General features: G+C 48.5%; 1 protein-coding gene across 1 annotated transcript in view; it reads left to right on the plus strand.

Moving 5' to 3' along the window:
* LOC144798808 (cytochrome P450 2J2-like) overlaps positions 1–20,970 on the plus strand; it is a 354,582-nt gene that overhangs the window by 321,562 nt on the left and 12,050 nt on the right. The window contains exon 7 of the mRNA XM_078669855.1: positions 5,715–5,902. Within this exon, the coding sequence (XP_078525981.1) occupies positions 5,715–5,902 (188 nt within the window). The remainder of the gene's footprint in view (positions 1–5,714; positions 5,903–20,970) is intronic.

Genomic DNA, 20,970 nt, shown 5'->3' on the forward strand with positions numbered 1-20,970 from the left:
GGTAGGGTCAGTAGGAGCTGGAGGGAGCGGGGGTGGGGCCGCGGGGGAGCAGCGGCGTGGACGGGCTAAGGGCACAACAACAATGCTGGGCGAGATCACTGGCACAAAGGAGGTCGTGGGCACAAAAAACAATCACTGGCACAATCAATGACACAGAATGCGGTCGCAGGCACAAATAGCTGGCACAATTGTAATCAATGCAGGCAACGATACCAGGCACAATGCAGGTCGCTGGCACAGATAGCAGGGCAGAATGCCGGTCGCTGGCACAGATAGCAGGTCGCTGGCACCGAATACTAGGGCAGAGTGCAGGTCGCTGGCACAGATGGCTGTGACGAGCTGCGAGTGGAGCGACCAGTTCTGACCGGAGTCCGGATGGTCACATCTCCTTGTCTCGCGTTATTAGCCTAAAGTTTGTTTGTGGGAGGGAGGAGCAGCTGGGAGGCGGGAGCGGGGTGGCGAGTGGGTAGGGTCAGTAGGAGCTGGAGGGAGCAGGGGTGGGGCCCCGGGGGAGCAGCGGCGTGGACGGGCTAAGGGCACAACAACAATGCTGGGCGAGATCACTGGCACAAAGGAGGTCGTGGGCACAAAAAACAATCACTGGCACAATCAATGGCACAGAATGCGGTCGCAGGCACAAATAGCTGGCACAATTGTAACACTTAAAAGATAAATATATAAATAATTAAACAAATAATACAACATAAACAATATTTTAGAAAATATATATATTAAAAATATAAAAAGAACACATATTATATTATTACATATAACAAAAACATACAAATATTATATACAATAAAATAATAAATACATTTACAAAACAATTTGTCTTTTAAACTAGAAAATATTTACAAACAAAAAAATGTATTAAAACATAAATTCATTTATTTTATGTCCTACCCTACAATACCACACCAATAACAAAACACTACAACATTTCTAATTACATTTATTAACAGAATTAACATAATTAATAATCAATAAAAAAGTATTATTATTAATAATTAAAAAATGAATAAACATTAATTGATTACACACACTTTAACACTATAATATCCACAACACAACCCTAAATTAAACTATACAGTAATGAAACAGAATTAAAACTTATTTTAAAATTAAGAATTATTAATATTAACAACTAATAATTAAGTAATTACATTTTATTTAATGCTCACCCTTTACCCCTTTAAAAGTAAAAACACACAAACAATTAACATTTGTCCAAAATAAATATTAAATAATTAACATTAATTAACAACTATGTATTAATTATTCAAACATAAATTACTTCCCACCCTTTACTCCTATGAACACCACATCACACACCTAAAATTAAATACATGTATCACTATAATTAATGGCCAATTATTAATTTATCAATTAAAAATAATGTAATTTCCACTCTTTACAACTATAAAAACCACAACACACAAATAAAATTAATTACACAATTACCACAATTAATTGCACATTAATTAATTAAAATTAATTAACAACCAATTAATAATTAATGAATAATAAATTACTTTACACATATAATACTATAACATCTCAATTTAACAAATCTTAATAAATAAAAATGAATAAATAGATTTAATATAATTAAATTACTTCCCACCCTTTTCCCCAATAAACCCACAACCCACTAGGGAACTAATAATGCAAAATTGAAATAAAAAAAAATCATACATTGAATATAATTAAATTACTTTCCACTCTATTCCCCTATAAACCCACAACCTGCTATGGAACCAAAAACGCAAAATTGAAATAAAGAAAAATGAATACATTTAATATAATTAAATTACTTCCCACCCTATTCCACTATAAACCCACAACCCGCTACAGAACTAAAAGTGCAAAATTCTATTAATTTTTTTAATAACTATTAAAAATTGAGCACATCTATTAAAAATACAAACAATTCTTATACAAAAAAATACATCACATACATATAAAATATATGCTAAAATACATCACAATAATAAACAAGCATTTACAATGCAACGGTTTCGCCTTTGGAGAAGTTAGAGCTATTGGCATTGTAAATGACAAAATTTGTATGTATGTGTTGGTTTTGAAAACAGATAAATAAATGGCATTGTCATTTACATTGCCAATAGCTTAATCTCTCGCAAATGTGAGAACTATTGTACCCTACGGACGAGCTCAGCAGACAGCAATTACTACCACCCACACACACCCAGAGCCAGCCACACACACCCAGAGCCAGCCACACACACCCAGAGCCAGCCACACACACAACCAGAGCAGTCACATACACACACCCACTGGAGCAGTCACACACACACACTGGAGCAGTCACACACACACACACACTGGAGCAGTCACATACACACACTGGAGCAGTCACACACACACACACACTGGAGCAGTCACACACACACACACACACACACTGGAGCAGTCACATACACACACACCCAGGAGCAGTCACACACACACACACACACACTCTGGAGCAGTCACATACACACACACTCTGGAGCAGTCACATACACACACACCCTGGAGCAGTCACACACACACACACACACACACACACACACACACCCAGGAGCAGTCACACACACACACTCTGGAGCAGTCACATGCACGCACACACTGGAGCAGTCACGCACACACACACTGGAGCAGTCACATACAAACACACCCTGGAGCAGTCACACACACACACACACACACCCACACACACACCCAGGAGCAGTCACACACACACACACTCTGGAGCAGTCACATGCACGCACACACTGGAGCAGTCACACACGCACACACTCGGGATCCCTCATGTGTAGACAGCGGGTGAGATCGTTGGTGTTTTCAAATATAGAAGAACGGGCAAAATGGAAGACTTTACTAAGGTCTAGTGCTTATAGAAATAGTAGAAGTGCTATATAAACAAGACCAGAATTCAGTTGCTTCCACTGCATGCCAGCAGCGCCTTCCCCTGTTGCAATCTAATCACATGGAAGAGGTGGCATGCTTTTAACTACTGCAAGTCTCTAATGCCATACCGATTCTTTAGAGGGTGGCACAGAAGTTACCAGCATTCTTGGGCCAGGACTTCCATTCTATACGCTATATCCGTCCTTGTATTTCCAAAGCTTCACATTGTAATCCTAAAACTTCATAATTTCTGAAATGTTTCTCATTGCACAGAGGCATAAGCTTGGTTTCGCAGATATTATCGCGATGCCTTAAGTATCATACATAACCACAAATGGAACCGTCGCACATAGACGACCTGAAAACGTGCCACCTATCCCCAAATGGTCAGTTCTCAGAGCAGACCCCATGGTCACACCAACCCTCCATGCCCGCACCTTCCTGCCGGCAGTAGGACATGGCTGCTTCAGGGCTTCCAGCGGCTGTGGAACACGCGGTCCCGTTCGGCTCCCTGCTCCGACCTCCAGCCTCTCCTTCCCCGGCAAAAGAAGCAGCAGCAGTACCGCTCGCGCTGCCCCGTCGCACAACGTCATCCACCCGTGCCGCTTCAAGATAGAGGGGAGAAAAAATCGGTCGCCATCTTAGTCTTACCTGATTTCGTAATGTAACATTTGTATTTGTTTGGCATAGACCTGTGCTCCAAGGTTTGCAATTTCCGGACAGAAAAATTGATAATTAACACATAAAACACACAAAAACACATATTTTACATCTGTACTGTTTTTATATTTATGGATGTTTTGTAAGCTTTTTACAAATATTATTTAAAAACTATATTTTGCAAACGCTGTTATGTAATGAAGGTCATGTCCAATTCGCTCCAAGTGAAAACACCGGCTCGCTATATTTCCAAAATGACCGGCATATTTAGATCACCATAATAAATGTTGCCCACCGCGCTCCCAACATTGAGTAATTTCAGCCTATTTGCGCACGTGCGCAGGTGGGTGTGTCGTGAAATATCCAAATCATTTGTGTTCCGCAGAACACGTTCAAATGAAGTGAGTTTGATGTATGCGTTTTAAGGGGTGAGATGTGCTAGCAGAAAGCATTGTTAAAATCTAAGTGCTCGCATATCGAAAGGGCAACAAAAGCACATTTCAAGCGATTTCAATAAGGCTATACAATTGTAAATATTGAATCATATACAACTGTGCAATGAATCTGCGATTTTACTACACAGTAAGTACACTAAAACTCTTCTTTGATTTGCAAATACAAAAGGAGATTGTTTACTAAAGATAACTATTAAACAAGTCAGGTCCCGGGCCGCGCTGTGATTGGCTGACGTCACGGGGGTGTCCCGGGCCGGCAGCCAATCACAGCGCGGCCCGGGAATGACGTCACGGGGGTGTCCCGGGCCGGCAGCCAATCGCAGCGCGGCCCGGGACAAAGGGGCGGGGCTTAAAAAAAGCACCAGAAACGCCCCCGAATCGCGTTTTCTGGAGAAAGCGCGATTGACAGCCTCTGTCTCCCAATGGCTAGCCTCCATTTATGGAGCTAGCCAATTGGAAACAGAGGCGGTCCAAACATCCCTACTGAAGACAAAAGTTTTCGATCTGGGAGGGGCAAGCCCCTCGCCAGGTCGAAACCTAAAAATGATATTTTTAACAACTATTTTTTTGCAAACGATATTAAACATTTAGGGGTCTATTAGGATGTCGTGCAGCTCGCCATCGCCCTGCCGGTGGTGGCGGGCAGTGACGATCCGCTCAACATCACAGCACAATTTACCCCCCCGTCATATTACTATGGCGGGGGTACCGTGGTGGACAATATGGTGGCGGTGCCTTGCAGGCACCACCATCCATATTATCATGTGCAATTTGAAAGGCCTTTTCATGGCAGCAATACCGCCATGGAAAGGCCGGTGGGGGCCCGTTACACGCCTCCGGGGGAGTGACGGGCTACACTTTAGGGGGTACCTATGGTACCCCCCTACATTGGCATACACAAGGTGCCTTTCACGTTGTGCATGCTAATGCACAACATCCATATTTTACATTGCGGCAGGTGCTGCTTACAGTAACGCCCGCCGCAATGTAAAATATGCGGGAAGTTACCGCCAGGGTGGCGGTAACATCCTAACGGGCCTAGTGGGACTGCTGCACCTCTGGCGGTCCCGTTTGCCGTTAGGGTGGCGAGCGGATCGTCGCCTTTCAAATTGCACATAATAATATGGATGACTTTCCGTCCGCCACGATACCCCTAGCCATAGTAATATGGTGGGGGTAAATTGTGCTGTGATGTTGTGCAGATCGCAACCACCTGCCACTGCCGGCCGGGCGGTGGCGATCCGCACGACATCCTAATAGACCCCTAAGATATTTTTTAAAGTGTTATTACTTACCGTTGGTTGATATTCTTGACCACGATATTCTTGCTTTCAATATTTCTGGCCCACAATATTAATGACTCGATATTTGTGCAGCTCAATATTTTGTACCCGGTATTGTTTGATGTCTATGCACCTGCTTTTTATAACTCTTATAACAATTTGCTGTTGAATGCTATTGTTCATATAAATGTAATTTATTTTGCTTCTTTATTAACATGTCAATGTTTTCATCAGTATATCTAATTTGATTACTCCATCATTTTCATGACTCAGCGTACTCTTTGCCTTTTTTAACATTGTTTTGAATGTGAACTTGCTGTTTACATGTTATGCCATTGTCTTGTTCTTCTATAATGCCTTTTAAAGTCTGATAGTTACATGTACATTTGTTAAAATCTTTTAGAGAAAGTTCAAGAAGAGATTGACCGAGTGATTGGACATGCAAGACAGCCATTGATGGAAAACAAAAAGAGCATGCCATATATTAATGCAGTAATTCATGAGGTGCAACGGTTCACCAACATATTTTCCTTTGCTGTTCCTAGACAGTCAACTAGTGATGCAACAGTAGGAGGCTTCCATTTGCCAAAGGTGACTATGTTTTATATGAGTGTAATGGTGAAACATGTTTAAGAGACAGGCTGACAGAATAATGTTTGATGTGGCACTGTGTGTGGATTGTGGCGGTTTTCCGACCTTTAGCTAGAAATCTTTCAAACAAACATGAGCCATCAAAAAACTTTGTATGACAATACAATTTGCCGGTCTCTTGAATCTGGAATTACCTCCCACAATTGAAGACGCTGGCAAAGCCACTAGCATGCATGTTTTCCTGGGATACTTATCTGTTCTAATACACTAGTTATTACTAAGATACTTATCTGTTCTAATGTACTAGTAATGCAGACAAAATGACTGCTGTGATACCTACTTCTGGCTTGATATTTTTGTCCTATCAACCCCTCAAATTTCTTCTATACCAGATCATCATATAAGTGTGTGACAGGGCCTATTCCATCTTCTGAATAGGGAGCAACTATACTTCTGATGTTCTCAAAGCAGATTTCAGATATGTATTTCTTCTAAATAGGTTAGTGTTGCACACAGGGTAAAATGTTCCTGTTTTTGCTGCTATTTTAGGCAACTGCTATAACTGTTAAGGATTTTAAAGAGTATTTTTAGCCTGATAGTTTAAAAATTGAGATCTTGCTGTTGCACTTTATTTGAGGGCTCGGAGTCGCCATTTTGATTAGCGGTCCAGCTTCTTTGAGATCACACCAAAAAATGTAGACAGTTGTGCATCTATTCAGCAGACATGCACAGCGGGCTTGCCGCTGTTGTGCAAATGGGTTCAGGGGCCATGACTCCTGGTCCACCATGGGTAAGAAATTTAACCTATAACCCCCACCAATTACTGGCGCTACGGGGGAATACTAATCATGGCTGCTGCCACTCCATTGATTTAAGGGGGACACCTCAGGAAAACAGTATTCTTTCTCCCTTCTCAAAATGACTTAACCCGAGAAACTGACCAACAAGCAAGAAAGGCGGCTTATGGTCCTAATTAATAGCAGATCCCTGCAGGCACAGAAGCTAGATCTCTTTGCCCTTACTGAGGAGAAAATACCGGATGTGGTATGTTTAACAGAGGCCTTCCTCCACAATGATTGAGGTCCAGACATGGTACAAGCCCTGCCTTCAGGATATTATATTCTGCGGAAAGACTGCATGAACAAGAAGAGTGGAGGAATAGCTATTATACTCAAGGAAGAATACAGCTGTCGCATCGAACCAATAAGCATCTCTGACTGTGAAAGTGTTACCTTTGCAATCACCTTCTCTCATACGTCTACCTTTTCTGAAATATTACTGTATAGACCACCTGGTCCAAGTGCAAAGTTCATCTATAAAGAAAAGGGAAATATAGATAGGGGCTGATTCCGATTCGGGAAAAACCACTCCGAATAGCTGTACGAAGTGTTTTTCCCATACGAATCTTACCCTGCAACCGCCCCCGTACGTACGATGAAGTACGATTCGTACCAGGAGCAGGACTCCGTACGAATCGTACAAGGACCGTACGACTCTAATCTCCGTACGATACTCCCTTGAAACCCGCAGTACGCGACATCCGTACGGTTCGAAGCAGGTTTTCCCGACCCAGGAAGTATGATTTGTGTCGGGTACGCACCGTACGACGGGAGCCCAAAACGTCCAGAGTAGCAGAGTACACCTCGAAGCAGGTACAGAACGCACCCCCCCGCGTACTGTGCATACACCCCATGATTGCAGGGGTACGAACCGTACCCCTGCGATCATGGGGTGTACGCACCGTACGGTGTGTATGTGATTGTCCGTACGAATCTCCCTTACCTGACGTGGACCGTACGAATCGCGTCCTCATACCCCTGCCCAGATCGTACTCGTCGGGTCGTACGGCATGTTTACGAATCGTACGGAGAGGGCTCCAGATACGATTCGGCCCCATAGTGTACAAAACCTAGGGCAACTTGCATGTATTCATATTTACCATTATGAAATTAACACAAATATTAAAGGAAAACACAAATAATATAGGTACAAAACAATATATTTATTCAAATCACTCAAATCTGAAAAATGCAGAATATATAACATACAATTTCACATCCACACTGCATTCTTGTCTACAGTCAAACTCAATTCAACCACATAGTAAACGCAAGGTACACAAACAAGAAACAGAACACACGTCTTTAAAGAAAAAGCACCAAACTGTTGGTGCTTATGGGCATGTGATACAATAATACTCAGTTGAAACTAATAATATGTGTCTTAACAATTGATATTGTCGATCATGAAATAGTCGGTGGCTTAACAATGAGCCTATTTAAGTCACCTATGTGCGTTTCGGCACAAAAGCGCCTTTTCAGGAAAGCCACTAGGGATACTTGATTGGTACTTGCAAATATGTATAAAAAATTGTTGCCTCTGTTTGTGTCTGTAGGCCAACCTATGTGAAGTGAAACAAAAGAAAAAGAAAATGATGATGGACAAATATTCAGAATGTGCCAATTCGCACATATCATTTGGCGAATCTGGTCATTAAGAAAAGAGTATCTTGTGACACACACAAGTTTGGGTTTCACATTGTGCTGTCGGTTGTTGAGATGATGGACTCATAAAAGCGTCCACTTTTATGGGCCTCACAAACTAATCTCCTTGGATTGCCTCTCATGATAAATAATGCAAAGTTCCTCCACCCACTCCCTAAAGTAATGGCAATTTTAACCAGCAACAGAGCAAACTTTGCCATTTTGGGTGATTTTAACCTTCACTTAGAAGAGTGAGAAAACATTCCAGTCACAGACCTTATTTTGGACCCATCCAACTATCACAAAGGGTGATATGTCCTACCAATGAGTAATGTAATCTTTTAGATCCCGTCTTTTCTAATGATAATGCGCTAAAAGTTTTTAAAACCTCCTCAAGTCACTTGGTCTGACCATTTGTTGATCCTACTGAGCTTGACCAGTCAGCTCAAAAGACCTATCTTAGTCTAAACAGCCAATAGAAGTATGGAAACAAGCGCTGAGGAATTCAAGACCAACCCTAGGGTTAGACGCGACACAGGCAAATGATAAGATCGTGGAGTGGCTTGAATCTACTCTTGATTAAGTTACCTCCCTCAAGACCTACCCTAGATGAGTGAAAAGCATGTAAAAGAGCAGAAAGAATCTAAATAAGAGATTATGGGGCGATAACCAAGCAGAAATATCTAGATACTCATAGAGTATATTACACTGAAATAATAAAAATCACAAATAAGATACTCCAAAGGAAAAATCAAATGCGCTGCTAATTCTTCATGCACAATGTTTCTTATTGTAAAAACCCTCCCTGAACCATCCTCAATGGTCTCCACTTTGGAACCCTTATCATCACGGTGTAACGACTTGGCAGATTCTTTTCTGGAAAAAATTCAGAACATCTATATAATGTTCTACCAGTCCCCCAAAACTGGCAATACTAGATCTAAGGATATCCTGCCTGGCACAAGTCCATACTCGCTGAATGTGATCCCTTCCATAACACTAGACAATGTAACAAATATTGTGAGTAAAATTTAATCTGGCTCTCCCAAGGACTCGGTCCCCTCCTGGATACATACATAAACATAGGCACAGCGTGTTAGGTAAAATTCCTTGCAAATCCTGGCTGAGTTCAAAACGTTTCTTGAAATTCCTGTGCAGGCTGGCTGATTAAGACTCAATCAATCAATCAATCACTGCATTTCTAAAGCGCGCTACATACCCGTGAGGGTCTCAAGGTGCTGGGGGGCGCTACTGATCAAAGAGCCAGGTCTTGAGAAGTCGCTGAAGGCCAGGAGGTCCTGAGTCTGTCGTAGGCTGGTAGGGAGAGCGTTCCAGGTCTTGGCGGCGAGGTAGGCGAAGGATCTTGCCGCCGGCAGTGGTTTTCCGGATACGAGGAACTCTGGCGAGGGCGAGTTTGGCTGAGCGGAGGCTTCTGGTGGGGGTGTGGAAGCTGAGTCAGTTGTTGAGGTATGTAGGTCTGGTGTTGTGTAGTGCTTTGTGTGTGTGGATGAGGAGTTTGAAGGTGATCCTCTTGTTGACGGGGAGCCAGTGCAGGCCTCTCAGGTGGGGTGTGATGTGGCTGCGTCGGTGAATGTTGAGGATCAGTCGTGCCGAGGCGTTCTGGATTCGTTGTAGTCATCTCAGGAGCTTGGTTGTTGTTCCTGAGTAGAGGGCGTTCCTGTAGTCGAGTCTGCTGGTGATGAGGGCCTGGGTGACGGTTTTTCTTGTGTCGGGAGGGATCCATTTGAAGATCTTGCGGAGCATTCGTAGGGTGTTGAAGCAGGACGCGGAGATGGCGTTGACTTGCCTGGTCATGGAGAGGGTGGAGTCGAGGATGACCCCCAGGTTGCGTACGTGGTCTGTGGGTTCCGGGGCTGTGCCTAGCGATGTGGGCCAACAAGAGTCGGCCCAGGCTGATGGGGTGGGTCCGAGAATGAGGACCTCCATTTTGTCTGCATTCAGCTTCAGTCGGCTGTCCTTCATCCAGTCGGCTACGGCCTTCATTCCTCTGTGGAGGTTGGCTTTGGCGGTGTGGGCGTCTTCGGTGAGGGATATGATCAGCTGGGTGTCGTCGGCGTAGGAGATGTTGTGGTTATGTTGTCGTGCGACGTTGGCGAGCGGTGCCATGTAAATATTGAACAGCGTCAGGCTGAGGGAGGATCCCTGTGGGACGCCGCAGATGGTCTCGGTGGTTTTGGAGTGGAAGGGTGGGAGGCGGACGCTCTGGGTTATGCCGGAGAGGAAGATATGTGGTCCAGGTCAGGGCCTTCTCTTGAATTCCGGCGTCATGGAGGCGTGCTGATAGGGTGCGGTGGCAGACTGTGTCAAAGGCTGCTGATAGGTCCAGGAGGATGAGGGCGGCTGTTTCTCCTTTGTCCATCAGGATCCTGATGTCGTCAGTGGCTGCGATGAGGGCGGTCTCGGTGCTGTGGTTGCTGCAAAAACCGGATTGGGAGGGGTCCAGGATGTTGTTGTCTTCGAGGTAGCAAGTTAGCTGTTTGTTGACAATCTTCTCTGTCAAGTTATGCTACTAGCCATGCTGGAATAAAGTTTTTTGAACTGTGGACAGTGGTGGACTTGATTTCACGCTCAAGGAGGTGGAATGTGTTTTTTCTTTTGGTATATATGGGGAATGACACTACCCAACAAGCCCCGGTCTGCTAGGCTGGGCATCCTGAAGCATTACCGGTCATTTGGAAATATTCTGATACTCCGGACTGTGGCGTCGTGACTCTGCGCGTGAGGACAGGAGGATTCCATCGTCTGAGATTTATCATGGACCCACAGTAAAGATTTTCTGTATGGTGTGGACATCTGTAGCTTCACTTGTTCCTTCTGTCATATTCGGACCTTGACTTGGAGCTGTTCTATATACTGTGGGACTGCCACACTTAGGGGGGCCATTAGGATGGCGGGCCCGGTACTTGGGACCGCCCTCCATAAGGGCAGGGGTCCCGTGGGGGATATTAGGAGGGCACATCCTTAATTTTTAACATTGTGGCGGGCGGTGCTCTCGGCACAGCCCGCCACAATGCTAAAAATGCATGTATGCATTTGCATACACAAAGCGGCAGGCACCGCGAGTTGCCTGCCGCTTTGTGTATGCAAATGCGGGGGGTACCACAGGTACCCCCCATGTGCACCCCCCACCTCGCCTTCCCTCTGGGGGCCCGCCGGAGGCCATCGAAGTGAAGCCGCCACGGAAAGGCATCAGTTGCAGCCCATACTAATATGGCTAGCGGTGTCTGATAGACACCGCCACCCTATTAAACATGTTACGCACCAGTCGCAAGGCGACCGGGGCGGAAAAGCGGCAGACGGTCTTTCCGTCCACCGCGGACCCCCCAGCCATGCTAATATGGCGGGGGGTCATTCTGGTTAGGATGGCGGGTGGATTGCTACCGCCAGGCCGGCGGGGCAATCCGCCCGCCATCCTAATGGGCTCCTTAGTTCCCTCACTACAATTCCGTCTACGGACTTCTGCTTTTCAACACTACGATATTTTGATATAGGCTGTGTTCTGTTGAGCCGGAAGATTCAGCCTGCGCAAGGGATTGTTTAACTGCGCCTATGTACAGATACGATAGAGATCGTGGTTCTTGTCATTGAAAATAGGATTGGGATTATCACGTCCAAGGCCAATACTCTGGGTCCACCCTACAAGTCTACATATATACTTTTTCCCCTGAGGAAGTTCCTTTTACAGGAACGAAACGCGTTTGCTGTTGTCCAGTGTTTTTTATGAAGATTAATAAAGAACTTTTGAAACAAAGTGACCAGTTTGTGACTTCGTCCCTGGTGCTGCCTCCACTTATGTATTGAATTTCGTCTCTGGATTTCCAGTGGGACTGAGCTGCTGCAGGTCCCGTGGTTGGCTGGCATAGGACTCAGCTCTATATGGGACTATATGATTAATGTGCTCAGCTTAGAGTCAGCTGTAGGTTCATTTGTTGTACTAGATCTTGAATTAATTGACTGTTGGGACACAGGAATGAGGCATTGTGGTTGATGGTTTTTTTTTAAGATCAGTACAAGCGAAGACCTAGGTACAGTGTGCTCAATTGAAAGTGTGACATTGTGCTCCTCGTCAGTGTTCATGAATACCACATATAAAGTTAACCAATTAGTAGCCATTGATGGGAATGCATATGATTAAGACTCAATGGAGTCAAACTGCGGTATGCTTCTAGCCATGCTGGAATAAAGTTTTTCGAACTGGTGACAGTGGTGGGCTTGATTTCACGATCAAGGAGGTGGAACATGTTTTTTCTTTTGCCGTATATGGGGTATGACGCTACCCAACAAACCCTGGTCCGCTAGGCTGGGTGTCCCGAAGCAATACTGGTCATCTGGAAATATTGCCTTAACGGGATGCCCGACGTCTGATTATAGATTGGACAAAATGATTAAAGCAGGGCCAAAGCCGGCCCGCACAGGAATTTTGAGAAACATTTTGAACTCAGTCAGGATTTCCAGGGAATTGTACCTTGCACACTGTGCCTATGTTTGTTCACTTCGTAATGAAAATGGCACAACTTGGACTGCAACATGATGCCATGAATTCTGCCATATACGGAATCAATTCCTTTAAAGGCCTCTAAGAAGGCATGTAATTATGTTTCATTCAAAGGAAGGAAGATCTTGAATTAATTTGGGATACAGGAATGAGGCATTGTGATTGATGGGGTTTTTTAAGATCAGTACAAGCAAGGACCTTGGTACAGTGTGCTCAGTTGAAAGTGCAAAAGGAGAGATCTTCTTCGGATTGGCCATGGCAATAATTTTATTAGAAGGAAGCCACTGTATCCTGATTACAAATTTTTATTTTGATCACTTACATCAGAAGTCCTCCCCACTGTTTACTAAGTTGTACATTGTGTCCCTTGTCAGTGTTCATGAATACCACATATACATGTAACCAATGAGTAGCCATTGATGAGAATGCCTATGATATAAAGTTTTTTGAACTGGTGACAGTGGTGGGCTTGATTTCATGATCAAGGAGGTGGAACGTGTTTTTTCTTTTGGCACATATGAGGAATGATGCTACCCAACAAGCCCTGGTCCGCTAGTAACTGTTAGAACGCAGATTTATCTACTCATCCTTGGTGGTGGGAGTTGCTTACGGATGAATTGTATATCTTACTTCTCTTCCTTCTTTCTTCCTCTTCCTTTTCACTTTCTGTTTCTTTTTCTTTTTTCTTTCCCTTTATTTTTTTCATAAATTCATGAATGTTAATGTTGACCGGACACACCCATTGCAGGAGACAGAAGGGCTCTACACATCGTATATTGCACATGGCAACTGACGATGCTGTGCATGCTGGGAACATGAGTAGTGTAGGTAATGATACATATTTGAGAAAAGTGGATGATTTGCCCATCCAGGGCTTAATGATGATTGTTTATCAATTTGCTGCCACATTAATACTTTCTGCAGGGAACAGTAATATTACGCAAATATGGCATTGCTGTCTGATAAGGAAAGTATCTCTATTATGTTTATGAAGGTGTCAAGCCCATCCAGGGCAGAAATGCTGTAGCAGTTTTTATCTCCAAAATTACTAAAATTACTAACTGTATTTGCAAAGAATTATGATTGTGATATCGATTGGTTGCGTATTTAGTGGTAACAATGTATCTGAAAGAAACAGGTTAGTATTAGATTCCTTACCTTAGAATATCCCCAGGCGTCAGTCTGGATCCGGAAACTTTTGCGTAGCAGTACCCCTGCGCGTCGGTAGGCGTCGTCTGCAGGCGTCCCCTGCGGCTCCGCGTCGTCGGCGTCGTGCGCCGTGATGACGTCGCTGGAGTATATAGACGCCGCCTCCGCGCGCTGACGTCAGTTCTTCTTTTTTCCGCGCCAGTTAGCGCAGATCCGAAGAGCAGTACTCCGGTCTTTTGACCAAGTTTTTTGTTAACTGATTGATCTTTACGGTGCCGGTAGGATGCCCGGTTTCAAGAGTTGTGACGAGTGCGACCGCATGATGTCGGTCACCGACCACCATCGACTCTGCCTCCGGTGTCTGGGCGCGGACCACGACGTGGAGTCCTGCGTCGACTGTCGGGCCTTGACTGGAAAAGCTAGGCGGGAGCGGTCCCGCAAGCTTCTCGAGCTCCGGTTGTCGGCCCCGCGTCGAGAGCGGTCCCGGTCCGGTCGGAGGTCGAGGGAGCGGTCGAGGGAGCGGTCGCGGAGCCGCCATGGGCGCTCCGGGAGTCGCCACCATTCCTCCGGCTCGTCAGGTAAGCACAAGAAGTCGGGGCGTCGCCATCGCACCCCCGACTCCCCCCGACGCCCGCGTGCTGCGGCCGGGGGCTCGGGTGACCCCACCCCCGCGGTCCCGCATGGGTCGCCGACGCCGTCTACCCCACACCTGTCGGTCCCTGGGGAAGGCGCGTCGCGTGAGGAGATCGAGGCCTTCCTCATTGCTATGAGGGCGAGGTCTTCTCCGGCGGGGCCTTCGGCGCCTGCGGGCCCGTCGGTCCCGTCTGGGGGCCCGAGCGGTTCGGGTGCTCCTGCCCCGGCGCCGCCGGTGGCTCCGGCCCCGGCGCCGCTGGTTCCCTCTGGTTCGTCGCCGGCTGGTCTCCCGGCCTCTCCGGCGTCGGTTCCTGTGGGCCAGCCCATGGTACCGCCCCCGCGTGGTGCAGCGACTCCGCCGTCGGCTCCGGCCGGCGTCGGGTCCCCGGCACCGACGCCGCGCGGCGCCACCCCCCTTTCCTCCCCGACTCCGGACTCGGAGCCGGACCGGCGTCGGCCGACGCCGGACCCGACGCCGATGGGGCCCGTTGACCCCGATGTCTATATCGTCGACCCAGAATATGGGTATGACGAGGAGGAGTATGGAGAGGGTTGGGAGGGGTCTGAGGACCCTCTATCCCGTGCCTGCCAGTACGATGTGGACTGGGTAGGTGATCTGGGTGATGCCAGTGGCCTGGACGAGTCGCCCAACCCTGGGTTTGTCTCTCCGTCCCCTGTGGCGTCCGAGGCGGGTGCTGCCTATTCGGTGGTCCTGATGAGGGCTGCCAAGGCCTTACACCTTGAGCTCCCCGTCGCGAAGGTCAAACCGAATATCCTGACGGAAGTTTTTAAACCGCAGTCATGCCCCCAGGAGCCTCTGCTGCCGTTTAATGAGGCCCTGACGGATGTCCTTCTGGGCACCTGGTCCAGGCCCGCCTGGTGCCATTTGAAACTAGGGCCCTGAAAGGGATGTCCCTAACCCTAGGTATCAGTTCGCAGAACGGGGAGGATGGGCGGGGCGGTAAGGAATCTAATATCCCGCCTCTGGTGCGCCGGTTGACCGGAACGTTGCCAGGCGTCACCGTCCCTGCGCGGACGACCCTGCCTTCCTGTCCACCCATCCCTCCCCGGAGAGTCTGGTGATCCAGGCCTCCACTTCGCAGTCCGCATTTCCGTCGGCTCCGCCCGACCGGGAATCAAAGAGGTACGACCAATTCGGAAAGAAAGTGTTTTCCTCTTTGAGTGCTGGGCTGCGGTCTTGTAACACCGCGTGCCTCTTGGGCCGCTACACCCACTCCCTGTGGGATACGGTCGAGGAGTGTTTGCCGCAATGCCCCCAGGAAGTGCGGGACAAGCTCACCCGGGCCTTTGTTGAAGGCCGGGATGCGGCGCGGTACTCGATCCGTTGTGGTCTGGACACCACGGACTCACTGGGACGGGCCATGTCCACTACGGTGGCGATTCGTCGCCATGCCTGGCTGAGATCTGCCAACTTCTCACCAGACGTCCAAAATACGCTTATGGACATGCCATTTGATGGCAGTCGCCTATTTGGTGACAAAGCGGACCACGCGCTGGAGCGCTTCAAGGACTCCAGGGTCACGGCCAAGTCCTTGGGTCTCTCGACCCAGACCCAGCGCCAGCAGACGGGTTCGTTTCGGCCCTTTCGTGGCCAAGGGAGAGGAGGTCCCACACGTGCTGCCAGCCACGCGGCGCAGAGCGCTCCCCAGCGCGGTGGCGCCCGTGGTTTCCGCCGTGGTGGCGGTAGAGGCCAGCGTCGTGGTCAGTCCACGCCTCCCTCCGCTGCGGCATCCAAGCCTTCCTAGTCCGAGCTTTCGGGCTCACGTGACGCCAGTGGGTGGCAGGGTTCGCCATCACCACTCCCGCTGGCGCGCGATAACATCGGACAGGTGGGTGCTGCAGCTTGTCCGAAGGGGCTATGCCCTCCCCTTCGAGTCCACTCCTCCAGCCATGCCACCGCAGAACCACCGTGTGTCGGGAGACCACTTGACACTTCTGCAGGAGGAAGTTACGGCCCTCTTGGCCAAGGGGGCCATCGAGCGCGTTCCTGGGCCAGAAGTAGGGTGTGGTTGCTACTCCCACTACTTTCTGGTACCCAAGAAGGACAAGGGAGGCCTGCGTCCTATCTTGGATCTACGGAACGTCAACGGCTTCCTCCGGAAGGAGAAGTTCAAGATGTTGACTTTGGCTCAGGTCTTGGCTGCTCTAGACCCACAAGACTGGATGGTAGCGTTGGACTTGCAGGATGCGTACTTTCACATCCCCGTCCTGCCGGCCCACCGGCGTTACCTGCGGTTCACGGTAGGCCACGAGCATTTTCAGTTTATCGTGCTCCCATTCGGCCTTACCAGCGCCCCACGGGTGTTCACGAAAGTGATGGCGGTGGTCGCAGCTCATCTGCGCCGGTTAGGGGTTTCAGTCTTCCCCTACCTCGACGACTGGCTGTTGAAGGCGGGCTCGCCCCAGACAGTCGTCCACCACCTTCAGATGACGGCAGACCTCCTGCACGAGTTGGGGTTTTCCATCAATGTGCCGAAATCACACCTGTGTCCCTCTCAAAAGCTCCTTTTCATCGGAGCGGTTCTCGACTCGGCGCAGTTTCGGGTTTATCCCCCGGAACGGCGGGTCCGGGATATTCAGGCTCTGATTCCCATCTTTCAGCCGTTATCCCGGGTTTCGGTCAGGTTGACGCTGCGGCTTCTGGGGCTGATGGCCTCCTGCATCCTTCTGGTGCATCACGCCAGATGGCGGATGCGGGCTCTGCAGTGGGACCTGAAGTTTCAGTGGGCCCAGCATCAGGGCAACCTATCCGACCATGTCCTGATCTCGGAGGGCACTGCGAGACAGTTGCAGTGGTGGCTTACAGACCGCGATTGGGTCAGGGGCAGATCCCTCTCCCTTCCCCAGCCGGAGCACGTGGTTGTGACGGACGCGTCCCTCCAAGGCTGGGGTGGCCACTTGGGAGAGGCGGAGATCAGAGGCCTCTGGTCTCCGGCGGAGTCCCGGCTCCATATCAACATGTTGGAGCTGCGGGCGATTCGCCTGGCACTGAAGGCATTCCTCCCCTTTGTCAACGGGAGTGTAGTGCAGGTGTTCACGGACAACACCACCGCCATGTGGTACTGCAACAAACAGGGCGGTGTGGGGTCGTGGACCCTTTGCCAAGAGGCTCTGCGCCTCTGGCAATGGCTGGAACGTCAGGGCGTGACTCTGACGGTTCAACACCTGGCAGGTTCTCTGAACGCCAGGGCGGACGAACTCAGCCGTCGGTGCTCGGTGGATCACGAATGGCGTCTGAACTCGGATGTGGCGAGAGGCCTCTTTCAGCAATGGGGAGAGCCTTGGTTAGATCTATTCGCCACAGAAGAGAACGCGCAATGTCATCAGTTCTGCGCGTTGGAGTTTCCAAGACGGCACTCGCTCGGCGACGCCTTTCGGCGCGAGTGGAGTTGCGGTCTGTTGTACGCCTTTCCGCCTATACCACTTCTGCCCAGAGTGCTGAAGAAGATCAGGCGCGACCGGGCCCAAGTTATCCTTGTGGCTCCGGACTGGGCTCGAAGGTACTGGTATCCCGAGCTACTCAGCATGACGGTCGGTCCCTCGATCCGCCTGCCCCTTCAGGAGGACCTTCTGTCGCAGCAGCAGGGGACGGTCCTCCACCCGAACCTGTCCAGTCTCCACCTCCATGCGTGGAGATTGAGCGGCGACAGTTGAGGCCATTTGACTTGCCTCCTGAAGTCTGTGATGTCATTCTGGCAGCCAGGCGTCCCTCCACAAAGTCGGTATACGCCTGCCGGTGGAACAGATTTGTGGCATGGTGCACAGCAAAGGCTGTGGATCCCCTTTCTGCCCCTCTATCTGAGGTTCTCCTCTTCCTCCTTTCCCTTGCCCAGCAGGGCTCTGCCCTGGGCACTATCAAGGGCTATCTTTCTGCCCTTTCCGCCTTCTTGAGGCTACCTGATCAGCCATCTTTGTTCAAGTCCCCTATTGTGTTAAGATTCTTAAAGGGCATCACGCACATGTATCCTCCAGCTCCGTTCGTGATGCCTCAGTGGGACTTGAACCTGGTTTTGACTTTCCTGATGTGCGCTCCCTTTGAGCCCCTTCATTCCTGTCCTCTCCGTCTTCTCACCTTAAAGACGGCCTTCCTGGTAGCCATCACCTCTGCCAGGAGAGTGAGTGAGCTCCAGGCTCTTTCTGTTCAACCTCCTTTCTTGTCTGTTCATCCTGATAAGGTGGTTCTTCGGACCAGACCTTCTTTCCTGCCCAAGGTAGTCTCTGCTTTTCACATTGGGCAGTCCATCACCTTGCCCTCCTTCTTCCCGCCTCCGCATCCTTCAAAGGATGAAGAGCGGCTCCATCGTCTGGACCCAAAACGTGCGCTTTCATTCTATATGGATCGCACACGCCAGTTCCGGGTGGATGACCAACTGTTTGTTGGCTACGTGGGTGAGAAGAAGGGAAGGGCGGTACAGAAACGGACCATCTCTCGGTGGGTCGTCCTGTGCATCAAAGCATGCTACTCTTTGGCTCGGAAGGAGCCTCCTGTTGGGCTGAGGGCCCATTCCACTCGGGCCACGGCGGCTACTACTGCCCTGGGCCGGGGAGTCCCTTTGCAGGACATTTGCCAGGCGGCCACGTGGGCCTCGCTGCACACCTTTGCGAGGCACTACTGCCTGGACGGTCAAGTCCGGAGGGATGGCTTCTTTGGCCGTTCGGTCCTCCAGGACTTTCTGGTGTAGGTTGTATTGGTTCGCAGACCCACCACCGGGGTTGGTATTGCTGGGGTATCTATTCTAAGGTAAGGAATCTAATACTAACCTGTTTCTTTCAGATGAACAAGTTGGCGCTAATCAGCTTGAAGGAGCTTTTCCATCTATCTCACCCACGTACAACAAACAAAACTTTATAATCATACAATGAGTTGCACATGGCTGTGCCAGTGCACCTCAACCATGTCCTACAGCAGACATGCAATTCATTTTGTTTTAATCTTTTTATTAAAGTTTTATGCAATTTTGTGTACAGCATAATCAACAAAGGGAAGCAAGATTATGGTCTCAAGTACAGCTCAGTTAAATCATGTAAGTGACATCACAACATTCGAAACTACAGCATGTAACAAGTACTGAGGGTAATTCAGAGAAGTGTTCATTAAATATACATGCCACATTTGTTGCATGAAGATCAATAGAGTAGTTACCAGTTTAGGGTGTCAAACAATCTGCGTGCATCCAAAAATTGGTCAGCCATTAATACCTTCGTACACTAGTAGTGGAAAAGAATCCATTATATGAATAACAGAACAACAATAACATTTGTAGCCCGTAACTTTAAATCCCTGCCCCTCCCCCCCCCCATTTAATCCAGCAGCTAAGTCTACTCAGTGAAATATCTGGTGTATCAGTGAGTGTGTAGGAATTTTAAGATAAAAACTATTTGGCCGTGAGCAGGGAAGTCAGAGAAAGTTGCGCAGTAGGGCACCATTCCGTAGATATTACAGCCATCCACCACGCCACCCCCGGGTCACTATGTGTCAGGATGCTCATATTGCGTCCCAATTGGAGGCTGTGAGGTAGCTGTGCACTCCCAACGTGTACTCCTTACGCCATACCACACTCTCTGCCTCTCCCCCCCCCCCCCCAAGAAAGGATTGGGTACAAACCTTAAGTGATGGGAGCTCCAGAGATTTCTACTGCCAGGCACTAAGTCGCTTGGCTGATAAGAAGCCCAGGTCAAGAAATCTAGAGGTTATCGTGTTCTTCTTGGTCCTGGGAACAGGCCTAGTCTGCAGGTCTCCCATGTATGTAGTTTAGGTCGTTATCGACAGTTGGGTGGTGACACCATACCAGTAAGTGTTGAGGAAGGGGCATGACCTTAGCATATGGAGGAGGTCTGCATTCACCAGGGCACAGCAGGGGCAGGCAGCATCTACACGGTGGAAGTAGCAATTGATTTTGGCAAGGGTTAGATAGGCCCTGTGTACTATGTAAAACAGTATGAGGTGGAACTTCATATTACATGGTACATGAGTGGGGCTCTTTAAGACTACCCCCCATTTCTTGTTTGTATATTGACGGGTGAGATCTTTCTTCCAGTGGGCACGTAATGATGCATGTGTGGGTGCTGACTGGATCTATATTGAGGCAGCTAGCCAGTGTATTAAGTGCCTACCTTGCCTCATGACGTGTAAGTATTTTACTACTAAATGAGTTAGTAGCTCACTAGCCGGGTCGCCCTATAATTGGCCCAGTGTCGCCATCAGGGAATTGTATAAAAGGAACTGTCCCAGCGGTATCTCAGATTCAGCTATTAATGTCTCATAG

Source organism: Lissotriton helveticus, chromosome 1_2 (assembly GCF_964261635.1).
Source record: "Lissotriton helveticus chromosome 1_2, aLisHel1.1, whole genome shotgun sequence".
Taxonomy (NCBI): Eukaryota; Metazoa; Chordata; class Amphibia; order Caudata; family Salamandridae; genus Lissotriton; species Lissotriton helveticus.